This window comes from Thermobia domestica, chromosome 6, assembly GCF_964235325.1.
Source record: "Thermobia domestica chromosome 6, izTheDome1.hap1.1, whole genome shotgun sequence".
Taxonomy (NCBI): domain Eukaryota; kingdom Metazoa; phylum Arthropoda; class Insecta; order Zygentoma; family Lepismatidae; genus Thermobia; species Thermobia domestica.
In genome coordinates, this window is record NC_137459.1 from 243,404,919 (window position 1) to 243,429,654 (window position 24,736).

The window sequence follows — 24,736 nt, forward strand, 5'->3', positions numbered from 1 at the left end:
TTCTCGGTAGCGATAGAATTTATTCTTCTGTTCTGCCTTAGTTCAAATTCGGTGCAGGAGGTAGACCAACTCTCTCAATTGGATACTAGGAGTAAAGGCAACCAGGATGTTGTGCTGACACTTCTTTCAATAGCGAGGACATGAAGTGTAGAGCCATACCTTCACACCATTGTGGGCCATATTGACCTCTTCTAAATAGTAAGTATGCTTTTCTGTACCTGCATAAAAGAAATATTTTATCTGTATCTGTTCGAAACTAAAACTATTGAATGAAAGAACATTTTGGAGTAAGCATACGGGATATTTTTCCGTATTTCGTGAATGGCTAAAAGTTCACTTAAGTTCATAAAGTAATGAAACGCCTTTAAGATTATTACCTAAAGTTGATATTAGTATGGATATTTTATACGCAATTGTTAGAAAATGTTGCGTCATCTGCGCATAGGATGGAGGACGAAAAGTCAGAATATGCACTATTCCCAACATGCTACTCTCAGAACTGTATTCATGGAACTTACTAGGGATGATTCCATACCGGAACCAAGTACCTGGGAAGACCTGTATATCGTCTGAGAGCTCTTGCCATGAGAAGCCCGAAACCGTTTTCAAATCACTGGCAAACCCGCAACCTGACCCTATAAGGGGTCAGTTTGTTGGTGTTTGTGACCCTATGCATATTCGACAGAAGTAAAAATGAATGTTACGATGCATCACACGTAAGCGCTCGAGCCCATCATATTCCTTTTTGGCTCATTGCGAGAACGTGACTCGGGCAAGGGTTCGAGAACATCACTTTGCCCCCGACATACCCATTTGATCAGTGTTGCCAACGAATTGTAAATACCATGTGGCAGATAGTTTCTGTACCACTGGATGCATATCCATGAAACGTGTCATAAATATCATTCGTTACTAGAGGAAACTTACTGTGCACGTAATCCTCTCCCAGGGTACCAAATTTAACAGTGTTGCCAACGAAGGGTAAAAATAAGAAAGTTTTACATCTTCCGTACGATGAGACTTTTATACACCAACCTTGCCAGAGATATCACACGACACTATAGCAAAAAGAAGTTGAGTGTGACCGTCTCCCAATCATTCTAGGTTGACAGTGTAGCCAACCAAGTGTAAAAATTACAATGTTAAAAATGGTGTTCGTGCCATTGGACGAATATATAACAAATGTGATAAAAGCAACATTGGAAAATGGAAAACATAGTGTGAGTGTCCTCGTCTCCCATGCACCCCAGTTTGACAGTGTTGCCACCAATGCGAACATTCAAGATTTTCGCATAAGTCTACAGCATAGGCGGACATAATTAGACTGTGTCTCATACTATCTTTGTTGTATGTTAGTGTGAACCCACAAGCACCTATGTCAGTGTTTTTAACCATTCTAAAATAGATTGTCTGGCGAAGTTGGCTGACCGAATTTAATTCCTTCTTGATTCGGAAAATCCATTTCCCGAGAAGCCATAAATCCATCAATCCCAAGATCGGTTGCATAATTCCGTGCATCTATCCCAAGTTCTTCAGTAATCCGATTATACTTGGGAGGAACACTTTCAGACAGAACCCAAGACTTTACAGATTCGCGAAGAGTGCTCAGCTAGAGGTTCTTCGAATCTCGGTTCAATTGCCGTCTCTTGCGCTGGATATCCTTTGCAGTAATTGTAGCTCTAAATCTTCTAGATGCTTCTTGGTGCACTGTCGTAGGCTTCAACTACTGCAGCTATCTAGGCCGACTTCCAAAATCGCCATGCTGCATTTTCTTGCGTGACAGTGAATATCTCCTCCTTGTCCACATCGGCGTCTGACTCACCACCAAAAGCAAGCGGTTTACTTGACAAGGCATCTATGGTCCTTCGTTCTAACTGACGAGGAGACCGTCTTCCATCAGGATGGTAAAATCTTCAAGATTACGGTTTGCAATCACTATTTTCATGGTGGTATGTATCCTCTGTACAATTATTTTCTCCATTGCTGTGGGTGTGACTGTCACATCAGGGACAGTTTGGAGCTCGAGGGGGCTTTCATGACACCAACGGACGTTACCATAAGGAAATTCAATATACGTTGGAAAAGCACGTTGTCAGAACAATCACAAGAATTTTTGAAACTCACCTGGAACAGCAATACGATTTCCCCCTGTTCAACTGCCTATGAAACGAAAATGTCACATAGCGCTTAAGTACATTTACGTCTGACAAAGGTTTTTTTAACGCGCATGGTTAGGGACACCTCCAATTGTGAAAACACTAGGATTCAACAGTGATCGTCTGCTGCACGAAAGGCGCCTGAAGGAAATAGTTTTCGTAACTGTTTTTTTTTTTTTTTTTCTACTATCTGTTGACCCATCTTGCTGATTACCTACGCTCCCAATGTTCTGCTGATTGTATGGATACGTATGGCCCAAACTTAGCGCGTGGCATGCCACATATTTTGGTATGATGAGAAAATTCTAAAGACAAATAATGGTTTCTCCACAGTTGCTTTCTATATGCCACAATGGAGCTCTGTGACCAGATGCATGCATGACTTATCCAACTGTCTTTCTATACGAGCTCATAACCTGTGCTGTTCGTTGTTAAGTGGTGAACAGTCATGTCCCATGATATATGTTCAGCCTCATGTTTACGTCATAAAAATACCACCATGCTAGTACTGCTATCTGACGAACATCCATTTTGCAAACGTTAGCAATATTGACATATTGAGGTGCTTGGGGAATGGTAATAACCACAATATGTTTGCTGTTGTGTCGAATGATGTTTATACCAATGTTTGTCTCTCTTTCCATGCAATGCTCAGGCAATCTTTCGAGAAAATATATTTTACAATGGTTGGAATTACTGACAACATGGGTGCATGTGGGTTCACACTAACATACTACAAACCTAGTATAGGTAACAGTCTAATTATGTCCGCCAATACTGTAGACTTTCATATGAAAATCTTGAATGTTCGCATTGGTTGGCAACACTGCCAAACTAGGGTGCATGGGAGACGGGGACACACACTATATGTTTCGCATTGTTCAATGTTGCTTCTATCACATTTGTTACATATTCATTGAAGGGCACGAACGCCATTTTTAACATTGTCATCTTTACACTTGGGTAGCAATACTGTCAACCTAGAATGGTTGGGAGACGGTCACACTCAACTTCTTTTTGCTATAATGTCGTGTGATGTTTCTGCAAGGTTGGTGTATAAAAGTCTCATCGTACGGAAGCTGGTTTACAACTTCTCATTTTTATACTTGGTTGGCAACACTGACAAACTGGGGTTCTTGGGAGAGGAATACGTGTACAGTAAGTTTTCTCTAGTAACGAATGATGTTTATGCCATGTTTCATGGATATATACATCCAGTGGTACCCTCATGCGCAAAAAAAAAAAAAAAAAAAAAGCGTGTATACCTAATCTACGATTTTTCGCAATTATTCCATTTTCGTTACGTTTATGGGTAAAATTCAGTTATTAGTAAGTGGAGATAATAGAAAGCAATCCATCTGAGAAGATATTTTTAAAAAAGATAACAAAATAATAAAAATATAAGTAAAAGACAATATTATGCTCGGTTTTGTGTATACTGGCAATACTGTTTTCGATCGATTTTGCAGTAGCATAGCACGATTGCAGGGGAAATAACACGATAGGTAGGGGGAGAGCTGAATCAAGGAACTGGAAAGTGGAGTAAAATATTGCATTTATTGGCTTAAATCTAAGGTTTAAGTTGTCTGCCAAATATAAATTAGCTTCTGTAACTAAGATGATGTACGGAAATATAGAAACAAAGAGGAAAATTGTTTTCTTAAGTTTGGAAGTGACATGCTCTATAGCCATGAGCATTTATTTGTTAAGAAAAAGACATGAAACAAAACGTAGTCTCTATGGTCAAGTGGGTAGAGTGGCGGACTGTTAGTTCTTATACTGTTTTGACACCAGATCGAATCCCATCCTTTTTTTTTTTTTTTTTTTTTTTTTTTTACAAAACATTATAGAAAGTGTATAGTTTTTATGTTAAGAACCGAAACAATATAATAAGGAAATAACTTTTTGATTCCTCTGATGACGTATTTATTCAGAATTAGTGTACTATTAGTAATAGCGATTATTTTAAGTTTATGCTATTGTATAGCTTCTTCTCTCATCCTCTTTTCTTGGAAAAAGAACAATTTTGTCTCCAATAAAGTGTGAAAAATATATATAGACAGAAATAGACATCTCTTAGTACCAAACGTGATTTATCGTGATTAAATGAACAAGTTTCCCGTTATTAAGAAAGAAAGTATAGAAAATTATTGAAGTTGGTCTTCTTTAGGTTTTCACCATGCTAAATATATATATATATATATTCTTTATAAGAATATACTTTATAAGGCAAGATGTGCGATTATACCCACAAATTTAGCTAGTGAGTCAAAGATGTTTTCTGCACAAATATTTTACAGGTTTAGGTGCATGAAACACCAATACGCCATGGTCTCGCTTATCTGACCTTCGTTTATTCCACATACCGTATTATTCCGACATATCATTTTAGGTAAAAGGTAGGATCAATCGGCAAGAAGAACTGCAAGTTGTGGTCTTAGTCTGTTTTTGATGCTCTCGACTCTATCGCCTAGCAAGCCCGTCTACACTATGACTCATACGTCTATCATTCAGTGCAGGCACGTATCCAGGTTTTCTTTTCGGAGGGGACCCAACACGAATCCTCGTAAGCACGTAATTCTAATGTTAAATATTAATAATAATAATAATAATAATAATAATAATGATGCAACAGTTCTGTATTTCTCTTATTTTTTTATTTTATTTTATTTTATTTTTTTTTACTTTTCATTTATGGACCGGTTTACTTTAAACAAACTACATTGTAGCTCAGACGAAATCAAAAAATATTTTTGAGACACATGTAAGGAAAATTGTCTGCTACGTATATCACATAACAAAAATAGCAAATGGCAATGAGTGTATCGTTCTAATACATTAACGTTATAAACAGAACGGAATCGAAATTGTAATCCCATTTAAAAGTGTTCTTTAATTCCACCTGGTATCAATGGCATTACGGTATGTTCTGAGAATTATAACAACAACGTATTGCCCACAGGTTGGAGACTGCCTCAAAGTAATCTGATATAAAAGAACCTCAAAAGGGAAAAAAGTTTATTAAAAAGTGCTTGAGTTTTAGAAGGGGACAGCTTCCAGGACCTCACTCTCGATACGTTCCTGATTCATTGCATTTTATTTTTATTTCTTACAAAACATGATTATTAGATGCGTAATATGTAAAATTATATCATAGTTTGACTTTTAATAGGTCTTTTCTTAACACATCCACAAATTCCGGTGTTCTGCCAGGCCTGTTTTATGTCGGATAAGCGAAACTCTACTGTATTTCCAAAGATAGCATATACACAGGGGCTAGAGGTCTACACGGACCGGAATTTTTAGCCCGGATCCTTTAATCTATAAGCATTAGCGGATTAAGGGCAGAGCCAATGGAGACCAGGCTCCAGGCCCCCAAGCTCAAGGGGCCCCTTAAAATCCCTCTGTTTAATACTAAAAAAATGTAGCAATCAACTTATTATATTATAGGCTTCAGACCTATGCTAAATTTCTTTCGGCTCGTTACGCTCGCTTTATCGCTAGATTTAAGTCTTTCCATCAGCAGTATTTAACTGTTAATAATGAATATAATTACTTAACTGTTAATAATTAATGTAACTAACCTAATTATTGTAAACTTGGAGCACATTAAAATATTACAGCATAGTTCTCGGTGGTTCGATAAGCCTATGAGGCAGTGGAAGGCAGCAAAGAAAATTTATGCGCTGGAACTATTCGTAACATAGGGCCCCCTTAAAATAGTCGCCTCCAGGTCCCCAAAAGCCTTAATCCGCCCCTGTCTATAAACAACATTTCACGAAAAGCTGGTATTTTTTAACAAATGTATTTGTCATCAAGTTTTCATAAAGTAGTCCCTTTCTCCTTTAAATAATTTCAGAGGCCGGGGAGTTTCAATGGTAAAACGTTCACCTCTGGTGCATGGAGTCCTTGGTTCGATCCATGCTCGCGCCAAGTAAACCTTGTGCTGGACAAACACCGTGTGCGTGGGTTTTCTCGGGGTTCTCCCGTTTTTTCCCATTTTTTTATTCGACCATTTTATTCATTTCTCATCATCACTGTCTCCTTTAGCCTAGCCGGCATAAACGTGGGACGTAAAACTTAAAGATTTAATTTCAAATAATTTCAATCAAAAAACAGTTGCAGGAAGTACGTAATTTCGAGTAAAACAAACTACTATATAAAATTCTGACTATTATTTTTTTAATGAAATTATCGCTAACCTTATTTCTAAATCGAAGGGTAAGAATACTAAATTAACTCTCTTATTATTATAGATCCGTTTCAATTGAAGCAGTTGAAATAGTTGGGAAAAATTAAATAGCCATACTCTATATTCGAGTGTGCCACAATCGGTATAACGCGGCAAACTGGTGTGTCCAGTAAGGTGAACAGTGTGACGCAAACTTTTTCATATTATTTGCAAGAATATTTGTCGAGTTTCTGTTATTTATTATTATTGTTATTATTATCAACGATTCTTCCATGGATCAGCTGTCTGTATACAGTTAAGCAACCACAAGTATCACATTGACGGAATGAGTATAATTATTCACTTTAATATAATAGAAAAGTCTATTTGCTTGTATATTCTACCGGGAATAACTGCATCCGTCAAGAAAGTTAGAACTAACAACAAAGGAATCCGATGTTCTGACCACACACCGCCCCAAAGTCGTGAGTGCCACAAGTTCTCTTCTACGCCTTGGCACAATAAGGGCTTGTTACGTTCAGGGAGAGAAAGAAACAACTTAATTCCATTGCAGTTATATGCTTTAATAAATGTTAACTTATGTTTATAAATTATGTAAGTGATCGTTTCGTTTTCTGTTTATTATTATTTCTTATTATTATGCATTTCTTAACACGTTGATTGCCATGTGTATGGAATTCCATACACACGGCTCTCCCATGCAGCGCCACGTGATGATTTTCCATACACAAACAATATAGATATTCCAAGTTTGTTGTGTTTGCTCTATAAGTGTGTATGCAATTAGATACATATGGCGTAGAAATCAAAATTGAATGTCCACGCCACGTATATGCAAAACCACACACAAAGAAATTTATGAACAAAGACATTGAGTTTGAGTTGTAACATCTCGTTCAGCAACGAAGCTATATGAGACGTCCTCCTATGCCAAAGGCGCGTACGCTAACCGCTTAGCCACGAAGGAGCTCATGAACAAAGACACTTATGGGCTAAAACAACGATGTGTGATCTGATTTTGAATTTATCGTCCCTTTCAGCAGCGAGGCTATATGAGACGTGGACATACTGATTAACGTGGAATCCGAACCACATGAGCTCTCGCCGGGCGGAAACAAAGAATTAGTGGCGGATTGCTGTCTGTGATGCACAGGTGATAACGGTCAACATCAAACTATATTTGTTTTAAATTTAAACAAATGTAGTTCTAATTAAGCACGAATTTAACTTACAGTGTATAGTGGGGAAGGCTCAGTAGTTCGCAAGGATCGTTACAATATCAAACCCCGTCAAATACACTGCAAACTAGGGGTGTACCGATGTATCGGTATCGACAAATGGGCACCGATATTTACTGATACATTTTCTGAACTGTTTTCAATTTGTTTAATATTAACAGTGACACTTATATTTCATCGATTTCTTTTAAAGTTGATCTAAATTATTATCATTTGTACAATCGATTTCTTTATGCATGTGTACGCCTTTGATTTGCACTACTCGTACTCAACTGATATTTTTACTATGTCCATGCCAAAATACTGGCAAAGAAAAGCCAAAGGTCCTCAGTCACGATCATGGGCGCCCGAAGAAAGTTTTCTGGGGAGGGCCTATTCCATGGTTGCTATATTAGTCTAGTTTTTAATATACTTGGTTTGGTATAGTACGTATACATTTTCATGAGCCAAGGGGCCGGACCTCACCCTGCCCTCCCCCTTCGGCGCCCATGGTGAGGATAGCAGACCCATCATTTGAATCCCAAACGAGGCAGAGATTTCAATTCAGAAGAAAATGCTATGGAAGAAACCCAGAAGACGCTCCTTTGTCATTATTTTTTCCTTTCTACTGGTTACAATTAGTTCTAAAGTAATAAATATCGTTTTCGACTTCGCTTAAAAAATACTCCTATTTTTTTATGGTATACACAGCAAGCAACACCTGGTTCACCACGCATAATTTTTTAAACAATAAGAATTTGTAACGGTGGTATCCGTTTGCATCATATGTATGCAGTGGCGGCGTTGAGGGGCAGAAGGGGTCAGTTGCCCCCACTTTTTTGAAGTGTCCCCTCAATGTATATAGTTTCATTTAAAAATGTAAAGTTTTTGTACGTATTACTGGTTCATAGAAAAAAAAAAGTGCTATATAATATTTGCTGTTGCGTGAGTATGTATTGGTTATCTGTCTTCCCATGTAGTTAAGAAAGCTACATGAATTGCGTTTTAATTGGCACGAAAATGGCCCAAAAATTAACCTTTTGGAGCGCAATAATTCCAGCGTACTTTCATTTCTTCTTACAAGGGTTCGATATGTTAGTCAGCCGCAGTAGTATGGGCCCCACTTTGCCTAACTTTTTGGCCCCTGGGTCCCTGCCTCAGGACCCATGGTTCCTGGCCGGGGTCAATGACCTAGGGGTACCTAGGACCACCCCCTCTAAATTTTGGCAGGGGTACCTTGGCCCACCCCCTAAATTTTGGCAGGGGTACATAGGACCACCCCCCTTAAATTTTGGAAATTGCCAAATCTAAAAATTTGGTATGGTAGCCTAGGACCATAGTATGTACCTCTATCAGTATTGGGTGTCTATGTCGTTCCCTTTCATGGGTAAAAAATTGCCAAAAATTCAAATTTCGGGGGTTTTTGACCTAATTTATCCCCTTGGATGAGGTGTTATTACCCTATATGGTTATATGGGCGTATACAGGGGTCCATTACCTTTCATAAGACATGGGTATATTAATGCACCCCTTGAAAAATTTGGGAGGGGTACCTTGGCCCACCCCTTAAATTTTGGAAATTGCCCAATTTCAACATTGGGTATTATAGTACAGGACCCTAATATGTATTATGATAAATTTGGGTGGTCCACCTCATTCCCTTTTAGGGGTACATAGGACCACCCCCCCTTAAATTTTGGAAATTGCCAAATCTAAAAATTTGGTGTGGTAGCCTAGGACCATAGTATGTACCTTTATCAGTATTGGGTGTCTATGTCGTTCCCTTTCATGGGTAAAAAATTGCCAAAAATTTAAATTTCGGGGGTTTTTGACCTAATTTATCCCCTTTGATGAGGTATTATTACCCTATATAGTTATATGGACGTATACAGGGGTCCATTACTTTTCATAACATATGGGTATATTAATGCACCCCTTGAAAAATTTGGGAGGGGTACCTTGGCCCACCCCTTAAATTTTGGAAATTGACCAATTTAAACATTGGGTATTATAGTACAGGACCCTAATATGTATCATGATAAATTTGGGCGGTCCACCTCGTTTCCTTCCAGGGGCACAAAATTGCCAAAATATAAACGTAAGCAATACGTTATACCACGTGTTTGATTTTTGGTCGATTTTATCCCCTTTGATGAGACGTTATTACCTTATATGGTTATATGGTCATGTATAGGGGTCTATTCCCTATCATAAGACATAGGTACATTTGTGCACTTCTTTAAAAATTTGGGAGGGGTACTTTGGCCCACCCCTTAAATTTTGGAAATTGCCCAATTTAAACATTTGGTATTATAGTACCGGACCTTAACATGTATTATGATAAATTTGGGTGGTCCACCTCGTTCCATTTTAGGGGTACAAAATTGTCAAAAATATAAACGTAAGCAATACGTTGTACCACGTGTTTGGTCTTTTGGCCCAATTTATCCTCTTGGATGAGGTTCTATTACCTTATAGGTTATATGGTTATGTATAGGGGTCTATTCCCTATCATAAGACATAGGTACATTTGTGCACCCCGGGAGGGGTACTTTGGCCCACCCCTTAAATTTTGGAAATTGCTCATTTTATATATTTGGTATTATAGTACTGGACCCTAACATGTATTATTATGATAAATTTGAGTGGTTCACCTCGTTCCCTTTTAGGGGTACGAAATTGCCAAATTTTAGTACAACCACGTGTTTGATCTTTTGGCCCAATTTATCCTCTTGGATGAGGTCCTATTACCTTATATGGTTATATGGTCATGTATAGGGGTCCATTACCTATCATAAGACATAGGTACATTTGTGCACTCTTTAAATTTTTGGGAGGGGTACTTTGGCCCACCCTTAAATTTTGGAAATTGCTCATTTTATATATTTGGTATTATAGTACTGGACCCTAACATGTATTATGATAAATTTGGGTAGTTCACCTTGTTCTCTTTCATGCGTAAAAAAAAATTGCCAAATTTTACTACAACCACGTGTTTGGTATTTTGGTTCACACCTTGGATGAGGTCCTATTACCTTATATGATTATATGGTTATGTATATTGGTCCATTCCCTATTATAAGACATGGGTATATTGATGCACCCTTTAAAAAATTTGGGAGGGGTATCTTGACTCATCCACTCAGTTTTAGAAATTGATTAATATAAGCATTTGGTATCTTCGTACAGGTCTCCAATATGTACAACTATAAATTTGGATGGTCCACATCGTTCCCTTTCATGGGTAAAGAACTACCAAAAATCAAATTTCGGATGTTATTGACCCCTATTTAGCACGTTATATGGTTTATTACCTTTATATGTTTATGTTCTCTTTTAAATTTGGGAATTATCAAATAACAAAATTCGGTAAACGTTTTCTAGGACCCATTGGTATTCCTCTTATGGCCAAATATTCAAAATTTAAAGGTTATTGACCGGCTTTATTATTGAATAAGTACAGGATTTATTACTTTTTCATAAGACACAGGTGTATTTGTGTACCAATCTTAAATTTTGGGAGGGGTACATTTCTTATTGTCATATCAATAATTGGTAATTGTTCTTTGGGTAAATCATTGTGATCACGTGATCAGTTATTGACCTATGATGGGATTAGGAGTCCAGGACATTGGTACATTGAAACTTTGTAGGATAATTTGAGAATGCGTCATTGGTATTGATTATTACAGCCAAATATAAACGTAAGCAAGACGTTGTACCACGTGATTGACCTTGATGAGGTAGTGTACAGGGATACATAGCTAACCTTATTGAATCTTATGACTCATAGTCTTAAGGGAATACATGCTACAACACTGGCAAAGTTATTGTTAATGCAATTTCATTGGCTGATCACTATCTTTCGTGCAATCTGATTGGTTGATGAGTTTTAAATCTTTGCTGTATTCAGTTTTTAAGTTTTGTTTTACATTTAAAAATCTTGTTTTCGTTCAACATTTTGCACTCAATGATAAATATGATCAAAACCGTTTATTTGTTAATCGAATAGTTAAAAACCGGATAAAGTTTGACGGTTAACCGTGAAACGTAAAAATTTTTTTGTTTGAAAGTTTTTGTTTGAAAATTCTTGCTTTCAAATTTTTTGTTTGAATTTTTTGTTTGAGAATTTTGTTTGAATTTTTTTTTGACAACTTTTGTTTCAAAATTTTTTGTTTAAAATTTTTTGTTTGAAATTTTTTTCGTTTCAAAATTTTGTTTGAGATTTTTTCGTTTGAAATTTTTGTTTGAAATTTTTTTCGTTTGAAATTTTTTGTTTGCAAATTTTTGTTCGAAAATTTTGTTTAAAATTTTTTGTTTGAAATTTTTCGTTTCCAAATTTTTTGTTTGAAATTTTTTGTTTCAAAATTTTGTTTGAAATTTTTTTCGCTTTAAAATTTTGTTTGAATTTTTTTTTGGTTTGAAATTGTTTGTTTGAATTTTTTTTTCGTTTCAAAATTTTGTTTCAAAGATTTTTTGTTCTAAATTTTTGTTTCAAAGTTTGTGCACCCATTAGTAAAGAACTGGAACTGTTTAGAACAAAAACCTTTGACAACATTGTGGTGCAATAGTACACGTCAGAACCTGGGGTTGTACTTGAAATGAAAAAACACAATTCATTGAAATGGATCATTTTATTACACTCCACATACATCCATACCAGATAGTGGTTCTGGATATTGTCGATACAATGTATTTTGAACTTCTTGCACTAGTTTGTCTTTAGCATATAATTTTAATTCCAGTTGAAGTCTTTTAAGGTCTAATGCAATATCAATTGGTGGAAACTCAATGTCCATTTGATCACAAATAAACTGTTTATCAATACAGGTATGCACCCACGAACGATGTTGACAACCATCACAATATCTAGATACATGTTGTACAATATGCATAACACATTTTTCAAAATAGTACTTTTTCAGGAATATACTAGTTTTGTTGCACACTTCCACTGCATATTTCACACACTGGAATACGCTGATGAATTTGTTCCATTCTGTTTGTGTTAGATACACCATGTTGCGAGGGACATGGAATGTACTCTTTTTACGTAACAACACCATCTTCTCTTCGAGGACTGTACGTAGTACCACTTCATGATTTGAGCCTAATGATTTGACTATGGTCACATTTAGCTCATCATGAAAATAATCGTTCATTTGGTCGATTCGTGAACATAATATTTGCCATTCTTCACAGGTCAGTTGTACACCAAATTGTTCTGCTTTGCCCAATCGAATCACAGGTTCAAATGTTCTAGCACTGATACCAATCATCACATGTTTTGTTTGAAATATATTTATTGGATAATAGCTTGCGAAGATGAACTCTTTATCGTTAGAAGTACACATCTTTCCTCCTGAAAAGCACTTGCTCAAATGATTTCGTGGGATGACACTGTATTTGCTGGTTTATATTTATTGCTGACGTCATTGGTAAGGAATGTGCTGACGTTTGAATTCATGATTTCATCACAGTTGCTGACGTCATGCCGACCAACCACATTCATACAACTACAGCTGACGTCATTGGAATGTGCTGATTCATGATTTCATGATTTTGCTGACGAATCTGGCTGTGTACTAAATTCAAGTTGATGACTTCGACCCAAGAATCCTTTGTAACATAAAGATACAGATCCAGTATTTAAGAAACGCAGCAGTTCTTCTTGTTTTGATGGTTCCATGGGTAAATATCTTGCTGGTAAAATTATATTCTTATCATTTTCAAGCTTCACTACGATTCTTAATCCAAACTTTGTAGGGATCATTTGGCTAGCTAAGATTCTATAAGGTACATTCTGTTGTAAATCAGTAATCTTGGTAAATGATTTCATCACATCACGTGTGTTTAGAAACTGCAGACAAGTAGCCATGATGATGTTATCATGAATACTAACTCGAACGATACTTATATATGATGCAAAACTGATGACGTTGCATTATCATGTTCTGACGTGTACCACAATGTTGCCAGAGGTTTTTGTTCTAAACAGTTCCAGTTCTTTACTAATAAGTGCACAAACTTTTAAAAATGTCAACTCAAACTTTGAAACAAAAATTTAGAACAAAAAATCTTTGAAACAAAATTTTGAAACGAAAAAAAATTCAAACAAAATTTTGAAGCGAAAAAAAAATTTTCAAACAAAATTTTGAAACAAAAAATTTCAAACAAAAAATTTGGAAACGAAAAATTTCAAACAAAAAATTTTAAACAAAATTTTCGAACAAAAATTTGCAAACAAAAAATTGAAAACGAAAAAAAATTCAAACAAAAATTTCAAACGAAAAAATCTCAAACAAAATTTTGAAACGAAAAAAATTTCAAACAAAATTTTGAAAAAAAATTTCAAAAAATTTGGAAACGAAAATTTCAAACAAAAAATTTTAAACAAAATTTTCGAACAAAAATTTGCAAACAAAAAATTTCAAACGAAAAAAATTTCAAACAAAAATTTCAAACGAAAAAATCTCAAACAAAATTTTGAAACGAAAAAAAATTTCAAACAAAAAATTTTAAACAAAAAATTTTGAAACAAAAGTTGTCAAAAAAAAATTCAAACAAAATTCTCAAACAAAAAATTCAAACAAAAAATTTGAAAGCAAGAATTTTCAAACAAAAACTTTCAAACAAAAAAATTTCAAACTAAAAAATTTTTACGTTTCACGGTTAACCGTCAAACTTTATCCGGTTTTTAACTATTCGATTAACAAATAAACGGTTTTGATCATATTTATCATTGAGTGCAAAATGTTGAACGAAAACAAGATTTTTAAATGTAAAACAAAACTTAAAAACTGAATACAGCAAAGATTTAAAACTCATCAACCAATCAGATTGCACGAAAGATAGTGATCAGCCAATGAAATTGCATTAACAATAACTTTGCCAGTGTTGTAGCATGTATTCCCTTAAGACTATGAGTCATAAGATTCAATAAGGTTAGCTATGTATCCCTGTACACTACCTCATCAAGGTCAATCACGTGGTACAACGTCTTGCTTACGTTTATATTTGGCTGTAATAATCAATACCAATGACGCATTCTCAAATTATCCTACAAAGTTTCAATGTACCAATGTCCTGGACTCCTAATCCCATCATAGGTCAATAACTGATCACGTGATCACAATGATTTACCCAAAGAACAATTACCAATTATTGATATGACAATAAGAAATGTACCCCTCCCAAAATTTAAGATTGGTACACAAATACACCTGTGTCTTATGAAAAAGTAATAAATCCTGTACTTATTCAATAATAAAGCCGGTCAATAACCTTTAAATTTTGAATATTTGGCCATAAGAGGAATACCAATGGGTCCTAGAAAACGTTTACCGAATTTTGTTATTTGATAATTCCCAAATTTAAAAGAGAACATAAACATATAAAGGTAATAAACCATATAACGTGCTAAATAGGGGTCAATAACATCCGAAATTTGATTTTTGGTAGTTCTTTACCCATGAAAGGGAACGATGTGGACCATCCAAATTTATAGTTGTACATATTGGAGACCTGTACGAAGATACCAAATGCTTATATTAATCAATTTCTAAAACTGAGTGGATGAGTCAAGATACCCCTCCCAAATTTTTTAAAGGGTGCATCAATATACCCATGTCTTATAATAGGGTATGGACCAATATACATAACCATATAATCATATAAGGTAATAGGACCTTATCCAAGGGGTGAACCAAAATACCAAACACGTGGTTGTAGTAAAATTTGGCAATTTTTTTTTACGCATGAAAGAGAACAAGGTGAACTACCCAAATTTATCATAATACATGTTAGGGTCCAGTACTATAATACCAAATATATAAAATGAGCAATTTCCAAAATTTAAGGGTGGGCCAAAGTACCCCTCCCAAAAATTTAAAGAGTGCACAAATGTACCTATGTCTTATGATAGGTAATGGACCCCTATACATGACCATATAACCATATAAGGTAATAGGACCTCATCCAAGAGGATAAATTGGGCCAAAGGACCAAACACGTGGTTGAACTAAAATTTGGCAATTTCGTACCCCTAAAAGGGAACGAGGTGAACCACTCAAATTTATCATAATAATACATGTTAGGGTCCAGTACTATAATACCAAATATATAAAATGAGCAATTTCCAAAATTTAAGGGGTGGGCCAAAGTACCCCTCCCGGGGTGCACAAATGTACCTATGTCTTATGATAGGGAATAGACCCCTATACATAACCATATAACCATATAAGGTAATAGAACCTCATCCAAGAGGATAAATTGGGCCAAAAGACCAAACACGTGGTACAACGTATTGCTTACGTTTATATTTTTGACAATTTTGTACCCCTAAAATGGAACGAGGTGGACCACCCAAATTTATCATAATACATGTTAAGGTCCGGTACTATAATACCAAATGTTTAAATTGGGCAATTTCCAAAATTTAAGGGGTGGGCCAAAGTACCCCTCCCAAATTTTTAAAGAAGTGCACAAATGTACCTATGTCTTATGATAGGGAATAGACCCCTATACATAACCATATAACCATATAAGGTAATAGAACCTCATCCAAGAGGATAAATTGGGCCAAAAGACCAAACACGTGGTACAACGTATTGCTTACGTTTATATTTTGACAATTTTGTACCCCTAAAAGGGGACGAGGTGGAACACCCAAATTTATCATAATACATGTTAAGGTCCGGTACTATAATACCAAATGTTTAAATTGGGCAATTTCCAAAATTTAAGGGGTGGGCCAAAGTACCCCTCCCAAATTTTTAAAGGAGTGTACAAATATACCGATATCTTATGAAAGGGAATGGACCCCTATACATGACCATATAACCATATAAGGTAATAACATCTCATCAAAGGGGATAAAATCGACCAAAAATCAAACACGTGGTATAACGTATTGCTTACGTTTATATTTTGGCAATTTTGTGCCCCTGGAAGGAAACGAGGTGGACCGCCCAAATTTATCATGATACATATTAGGGTCCTGTACTATAATACCCAATGTTTAAATTGGTCAATTTCCAAAATTTAAGGGGTGGGCCAAGGTACCCCTCCTAAATTTTTCAAGGGGTGCATTAATATACCCATATGTTATGAAAAGTAATGGACCCCTGTATACGTCCATATAACTATATAGGGTAATAATACCTCATCAAAGGGGATAAATTAGGTCAAAAACCCCCGAAATTTAAATTTTTGGCAATTTTTTACCCATGAAAGGGAACGACATAGACACCCAATACTGATAAAGGTACATACTATGGTCCTAGGCTACCACACCAAATTTTTAGATTTGGCAATTTCCAAAATTTAAGGGGGGTGGTCCTATGTACCCCTAAAAGGGAATGAGTTGGACCACCCAAATTTATCATAATACATATTAGGGTCCTGTACTATAATACCCAATGTTGAAATTGGGCAATTTCCAAAATTTAAGGGGTGGGCCAAGGTACCCCTCCCAAATTTTTCAAGGGGTGCATTAATATACCCATGTCTTATGAAAGGTAATGGACCCCTGTATACGCCCATATAACCATATAGGGTAATAACACCTCATCCAAGGGGATAAATTAGGTCAAAAACCCCCGAAATTTGAATTTTTGGCAATTTTTTACCCATGAAAGGGAACGACATAGACACCCAATACTGATAGAGGTACATACTATGGTCCTAGGCTACCATACCAAATTTTTAGATTTGGCAATTTCCAAAATTTAAGGGGGTGGTCCTATGTACCCCTGCCAAAATTTAGGGGGTGGGCCAAGGTACCCCTGCCAAAATTTAGAGGGGGTGGTCCTAGGTACCCCTAGGTCATTGACCCCGGCCAGGGACCATGGGTCCTGAGGCAGGGACCCAGGGGCCAAAAAGTTAGGCAAAGTGGGGCCCATACTACTGCCGCTTTGAAATTAATTGAGAGAACATTTCGCAAAAAAAGTTCACAAGTTATTCTTTAATTGCACAAAAATCGACAGTTCCTAAAAATGTCTTTTCTTCTTTCTAATAGTAAGGAATATTGATTAAAGAAAGATTAATAAGAATCAACTTCTACCTTTTTCATTGTTTTACCTACAACATTTATGATATTCCGCAGTTACAAATTGGTGGTGAAAGAAAAAAGTATCTTTTTTTTTTTTAGTAGCAGACACAACAATGCTCTTTTCACAGACGCAGCAAAGCCCTTTTTGCTGGCTTTTTTCTTTGAACAGAAAACAACAAAGAAACAAGTGAGAATGCTCGAAGAGCATTGCCAGAACGAACTGAAAAAGAATTATTTTTTTCGAAGTTTATATGAAATTTTATATTAAATTTATTTGATTAAATTCAATAGATAATACACTTACATAATCTACTTTCACTACCTTCTCCTTTAAACGCTTTCCAAGAATTATTCCTACGCCATTATGACCGCTCTTTTCATTACCTGAGTAAAACATTCTATACCCTTCGCTGCTCAACATCCCATTACCTTTCTATCTAACTTCACAAACTCCTACCAAATCTAGGTTATTTTGTTTCATTTCTTCTTTAAGATTTTCTAATATTCCACCCTGTAACATAGTACGTACGTTCCATGTCCCTATCCTAAACCTTTTGCAGTTCCCTGTCTTTCTTTCTCTGTTTCTCTCCCCCCCCATTATTACTTTTCTTCCAGTAGTCCTTCCCAAGCCATCCCCCTCCCGGAGATCCGAATGGGAGGATATTTTACCTCCGGAACTATATTTTGACTTGCGAAAGACCATTGTACATATGTTCTCTTTTTGCTGCCAGCAAACTAGGGGAAACAGAGTGGTGGTTTCCCGTCGCTTTCCACCCCGCAGTATTCCAGCCGTTAAAGTCACTCTGACCATGTTCTAGCAATGAGCCAAAAAGGAATATGATGAGCGCTTACACGTGATGCATCGTAACATTCACTTTTACTTCTGTCGAATACGCGATGCATAAGGTCACAAACACCAACAAACTGACTCCTTATAGGGTCAGGTTGCAGGTTTACCCGTGATTTGAAAGCGGTTTCGTACGTCTCATGGCAAGAGCTTTCAGACGATATATAGGTCTTCCGCAGGTACATGGTCGCGCTATGGAATCATCCCTAGTTAGTCATATGTTGTAATTCCTGCAGCTGCAGATGATATGGATGCAGGTGAGCTCGGTGCGAAATGCGTAGCGCTGTTCAGTTATGTACACCAAATCATCTTCCCAGTGGACGAGCAGTGAAACGTGAATTGCATGTAACATGATGCATGATGCAACACGGCATTCTTTACAGTCTGCTGCGGACGAAACTGTCCATGATCACCTAATCGCTGGTGCACTGTGTGGAATGTACATTAGGGATGGCCAGAACCGGTTCCTGGTGGAACCGGTTTTCGGGTCTGAACGGAACCGGTTCTAGAAGATCCGGTTCCGGAACAGGGTTTTCGGATCCAGGTCTGGAACCGTTTCTTCGGATCCAGATTTGGAACCGGTTCCTCGCAGAACCGGTTCCGCTCGAACCGAACATTTGTGACCATCCCTACGCTAAACCCGAGCTGCTGGCAGGCTGTGAACAGTGTGCTAGATGAAATAGTGGAATCGACAGGCAGGCGTCCAGGCGGCGGCCGCTTGTCTTATTTGGCTAAATAAACTGGATAACTGGCAAACTCATTGGCTAAACAGGCAAACTGGCCAACTCATTTGGCTAAGCACTCACTGGTGGATCAAATTTTTTTTCTGGGAGCACAAGCGGGTCTGAGCGGGGATGGCACAAGCGCATGGTCCTCTTTGCAGCGTTTTGAAGGTGAACTTTGTGCCTCCTTTAGGGTCTTTGGGGGCTTTCGGATCAAGGTCTGGAATCGGTTCCTAAGATCCGGTTCTGGAACCGGGTTTTCAGATCCAGATCTGGAACCGGTTCCTTAGATCCGGTTCTGGAACCGGGTTTTCAGATCCAGATCTGGAACCGGTTCCTTAGATCCGGTTCTGGAACCGGGGTTTCTTATCCAGGTCTAGAACCGGTTCCTAAGATCCAGTTCTGGAACCGGGTTTTTGGATCCAGATCCGGAACCGGTTCCAGAACCGGCTCTGAAAACCGGATCTCCTAGAACCGGAACTTTGTGGCCATCCCTAATGTACATCCGTGAAGTGAGTAGTGCTACCCGTACTGTTGTTGCGCCTCAGGAGCATTGCCATGTAACAGCAGTACATAAAATTGATAATCATCAATTCAGCATGTACAGTATGTACCTATGCATGCTGTTTGTAACGCACACACGTCTCCCAGATATGGAGGCACTTTCGCACACTTGACTAAATGCCAAATTGAACTTCACCATCACTCATTTGCAGAAACCAGGATACAATGTCACATGCATAAGTTGCTGCTGAAGTAATAAGTATATTACGTGCTACTTTCCAAGTCGAAAGGATTTACTAGTTCAAAAAACACATTTCGCAAGTTTTGGTTTTCATCTGTTCCATTTAAGTTAAATTCGTATGATTAAATTTTAATACTAAAACTAACATTTAAAGTTTAGAAAGAAAAGTACATCCCCGTTGACATGAAACTAATTTCAATAACGATTTTGTGAATTACAGAGAACTTACTACATGACTGTAGAATAACTGAAAATCAGAATCTCAGAAAATAATGGTGTAAATTTTCTCTTTTATTTCTTAAATCATACCGAGTAGCTGTTTATTTTTGGAGAAAAGTGAAAAAATTGTTGAATTTTTTTTAGCCTGACGTCCCACGATTATGCCCTTTAGGGTAAAAGAAACGGATGATTAATGAAAGCGAATTATTTTGAAATGAGCTAAATTTTTGTGCTCTCCCACCAGGAATCGAACTCGGGATCACGTGAACTAAAGACATATGCGCAAGTTACTAGACCAGCAGGCAGGGAATTTATTTTTGGAATATAAACAAAACTATACTAAATGTTTTTCCAAAAATTCGTCCGAAGAGAACTTACTCGTTCTAGAATTAATAGTAAAATGTGTATTTGCAAAATACCAAGAAAACCATCTGAGCCATTTTTGTGAAAATCGCAAAATTTAAAGATTTTCTCCCTCCAGTAAATCGCTTGTATTGATACAGGTCATAAATTCTAGTAAAGCCTATGATTATCCCCTTATCTTTATGATAGGAAGAAATTTCGAATATTATGGCTTCTAACCATGTGTACATACATCAGAACATATATCAGAAATAACTTCTTTTATTTTGGCATGTAAGGGCCATGAGATTTGTAAATCCATTGAAATCCCTAATCCAGTATATATAATACGTATGTGCATATTCATGATCACATGGCTTCTCTCTCCTATTTTTGCTCGAAAGTAAAAATTTATGGATTATTATTCATTCTCTTTTTCCGATGGATGTTAAAACCTCTTCCATATATACTAAGATTTTGATTTGGCTTAGTTAGATGGGTTTCTCTTTCCTTCTCAGTACCGAAGGTATATAAGACATGAACTTACAATTTTCAAGGGAACCGAACATTTACAATCGTGTTCACAAAATCTTGAAGGATTAAATAACTTAATAAAGACGAAGAATGTGTTGGTGCTGCAATCCCACTCAGGCATAGAAGTTGTGAAAGAAAGATGGTGTTTACTTTCTAATATGACTTCATCCCAGTGTGGATCGAACCCATGCATGAAAGAATCCCTGTTAGGAAAACTCCAATTTGTCGGCCAGGCGTTAAATGAAAGAAAGTACATTTTAGAAGATAGTATATTCTGTTAAACTGTAATCAAATATATCGAGATACTGGAGAACTCAAGTACTGTACGTTAAAAACGTACATTTGAGTAATTTATTTTAAGTCCGATAATGTAAATTAGCTAGGGATGTACTGATACCACTTTTTCACCGATACCGATACTGAAGAGGCCGATACCGTTACCTTTGGACACATTTCTTGTATATTATGAGGAATTTTCAGAATAATGAAATGATCAACATTGTAATAGGGTACATTAGATGTAAGGCCAAAATTTCACGTACAAAAACAAAAAGCAGAATTTCATATTAGACAAAAAATATATATTTCCTCTAAATTTAATCCCGCTCACGTAAAATGAACTAAAAAGCAGCAAATACTTGTATAGTGTAAACTTAATTCTAAAAGTCAGTGATTGATATTTAGAGTGATAATGTACTTTGATAGGTACATTGTATTTACTAGTCTCTGTTACATACATATAATGAAAACGGATACTACCGTTACAAATGTTTATTGTTTACAAAATTATACGTGCTGAACCAGGTGTTGCTGTGTATACCATAACACAAATAAGGTTATTTAAGGGAAGTCGAAATAATAACACTATTTATTGACTTTAGAACTAATTGTTTTCAACCAGTAAGTAGGAGAAAATAATGACAAAGTGAGCGTCTTGTGGGTTTTTTCCCATAACATTTTCTTCTAACTCGAAACCTCTGTCTCGTTTGGGTTTCAAATTACGGGTCTGCTATCCTGACCGTGGGCGCCCGAAGGGGGAGGACAGGGTGGGATCCCTCCTGGCTCACGAAAATGTATACGTAATATAACAAACCACGTATATTAAATATCAAACGCAATATAGCAAAAATGGAATGCCCTCCCCCCCGCCCCCTTCGGGCGCCCATGATCCTGACTGAGGACCTTTAGCTTTCCTTTGCCAGTATTTTGGCATGGAAATAGTAAAAATATCAGTTGAGTAGGAGTAGTGCAAATCAAAGGCGTGCACATGCATAAAGAATTCGATTGTATAATTGATAATAATTTAGATCAACTTTAAAAGAAACAGATGAAATGCAAGTGTCACTGTAGGCCAGTCAGTAAGGGATGATTTAGGCTGGAATAAGTAAAAAATTGGTGGAAAGCTGGAACAAATTTTATTTTCTTCATAAAAGTGTCCGTAACAACATACTAATTTTGCACCCCTCTACCACCCCGGATTTGACCGCCATCTTGAAAAAATGCCGCTAAAAATTAGTTTTTTTGTAAATATCTCCCATGGAAAGCATTTTATAGCTAAACATGTTGTTATAAGAAATAATCTACATTAAATTCTCTACAAGAAATGTTCTCATAATTTTTTCTTTAGGATTCACCGTTTAGGTGCTATAGGCGTGGCTAATTATGCATTTCTCTTTCAGCATCGCCTTTTAACAGAACCTTAACGAAAATTTTCTGATACGATTTTGTTTTAGCAATTTTTTAAAATAAAATATGAATTAATATGTTTTTCATTCATTGTAGATGTGATTAAGAATAACTAATCAGGTCTATTGTAATCCGTATGTGGTGAGTTGGTAAACGGAAGATATACTTGGGATGTTGCGAAACTTGAATCTGTAGTGCATTTCTCCATGTATCCATTCCAACATGGAAAACTATCCACTCCTTTCCATTTGTCATATAACCATTTCAGCTCCCTGAGACGTTGGTTGACAATGGATTGATTTTGCTTAGATCTTCAAGTGTTACGCTCGACAGGCCTTGACCACTTCTATTATGGAACGTTTGTTCAGGAACATGATCATAATGTCCTACAAAGGATGCTAACGGGATCTCTTACAGTCTTGTGATACATTAATTTGAACTGGAATCATCTGGAGTTGGAGTAACACATTGTATTCCTCCCATACTGTGAAAAGTATTGAAACCATTCAGAGTGCATTTATTGACACCATCGTTGTCAAACACGAACTGCGTAAACGAATTGTTCACGAGTTTGTCTTGAGGATGCAGAAGAGCCGAAACTTGAAAGAGAGCTGCCTCAGCATATGATGCACAGAATAAGAACATTAAAAAGATGTTTACTACTATACTTTTGATTATGCACCGCAACTCCTATTTGGTATTGGATAAAAATGATTTTGGTCTAGTTGCTGCAATTATGGCGTTAGAAATTGCTATATTTTTTATTCTTCATTTTGTGGTATTCCCTTTCTTGTTTATCAGTAGTATCGAGAAGGCATTTTAGTATCCTAGGAATGAATAAATTAACGTTATTCAAAATTTACGAATTCTCATCAGTTTCGTAAATCTGTGATCTGGTATGCATCTGTGAGAATTTTATGTCCTGTATCACGGAAGCAAACTATAGGCTTTCTGTGTTTGTTTGTTGGTATAATGTCTTCTGAGTACTTTTCTTTCAGTTTTGTTCTTTTATTTTTTATTTATTTTTTTATTTTATTTTATTTTATTTATTTTTTTTTTCACTTGGCAGTGCATCATCGTAATCTTGAAAAATTGCAGTAAATGAAAATGGCACTCTTCCTTTTTAGCTTCAAGGTCATTGAAAGTATGAGCCATAGCATCTGAAACATTATCATCTTTCGGACGACCACGTTCCGTTCCAGAAGAAATTTTGTAGAACTTTTTCATTCACGAGGAATGGTATCTGGCTTCAGCAGCAATCAAAACATAAACATTGCCAATCCTCATACCAACCTTTTTGCCCCAGTCGTCATTTCTCCTGTCAGCTGCTTCCATAAAAGAATATTTAACTTGAATTGTGTCTCACACTCACTTATCAGTTCTTTTCATTCTCTCTCTTCAAAAATTCATATGATGTACATTGTCCACAAAACAGCCGGGCTTCTTGAAAAGTAAAGCTGGGAAGTATGTCGTGGTACCAATGCTTTGCTGCTTCTTGCTTTTGTGTAAACTTTTCTACACTTTTCATGAATCGTAACATTTTTCACTCTCTTAAGTTGGCATTCCTTACCATCTTTCACTTTAATATTGTAGTCTACTAATGTTTTCAGTCCCTTTTCTTTTACTATACACGTAACACCATCACTGAAAAGTCTCTCACAGATAAAACGTTTTTCAGCTGAAGATATCTTGAACACAGATGATCCAATAGACCTGATTACTCATCCTTAGTCACACTTGCAGTGAATGAAAAATATATTAATTTATATTTTATATATAAGAAAAAATCACTGCTACAGAGCGATGCCGAAAGGGAAATGCGTAATTAGTCACGCCTATAGCATCTAAACGGTGCATCCTAGGGAAAAAACTGAAGAGAACATTTCTTGTAGAAAATTTACTGTAGATTATTTTTAGTAATAAGATGTTTTAGTTTAAAATGCTTTCCATGCGAGATATTAAAAAAAAAAAAAAAAACTAATTTTTGGCGCCATTTTTTCAAGATGGTGGCCAAATCCGGGGTTT

The 24,736-nt window shown here is 36.4% G+C and overlaps 1 protein-coding gene across 4 annotated transcripts in view; it reads left to right on the forward strand.

The window, feature by feature from the left end:
* cos (kinesin-like protein costa) overlaps positions 1–24,736 on the forward strand; it is a 159,350-nt gene that overhangs the window by 23,167 nt on the left and 111,447 nt on the right. For 2 of the 4 annotated variants that reach the window (XM_081762686.1, XM_081762689.1), the window contains exon 1: positions 4,632–4,722. The exons of 1 other annotated variant lie outside the window; for it this stretch is intronic. In XM_081762686.1, coding sequence (XP_081618812.1) covers positions 4,647–4,722 — 76 coding nt within the window. In that variant the 5' untranslated portion in view covers positions 4,632–4,646. Of the gene's footprint in view, positions 1–41; positions 199–4,631; positions 4,723–24,736 lie in introns of those variants that run through there. One more of the 4 variants, XM_081762688.1, reaches the window with a different exon arrangement.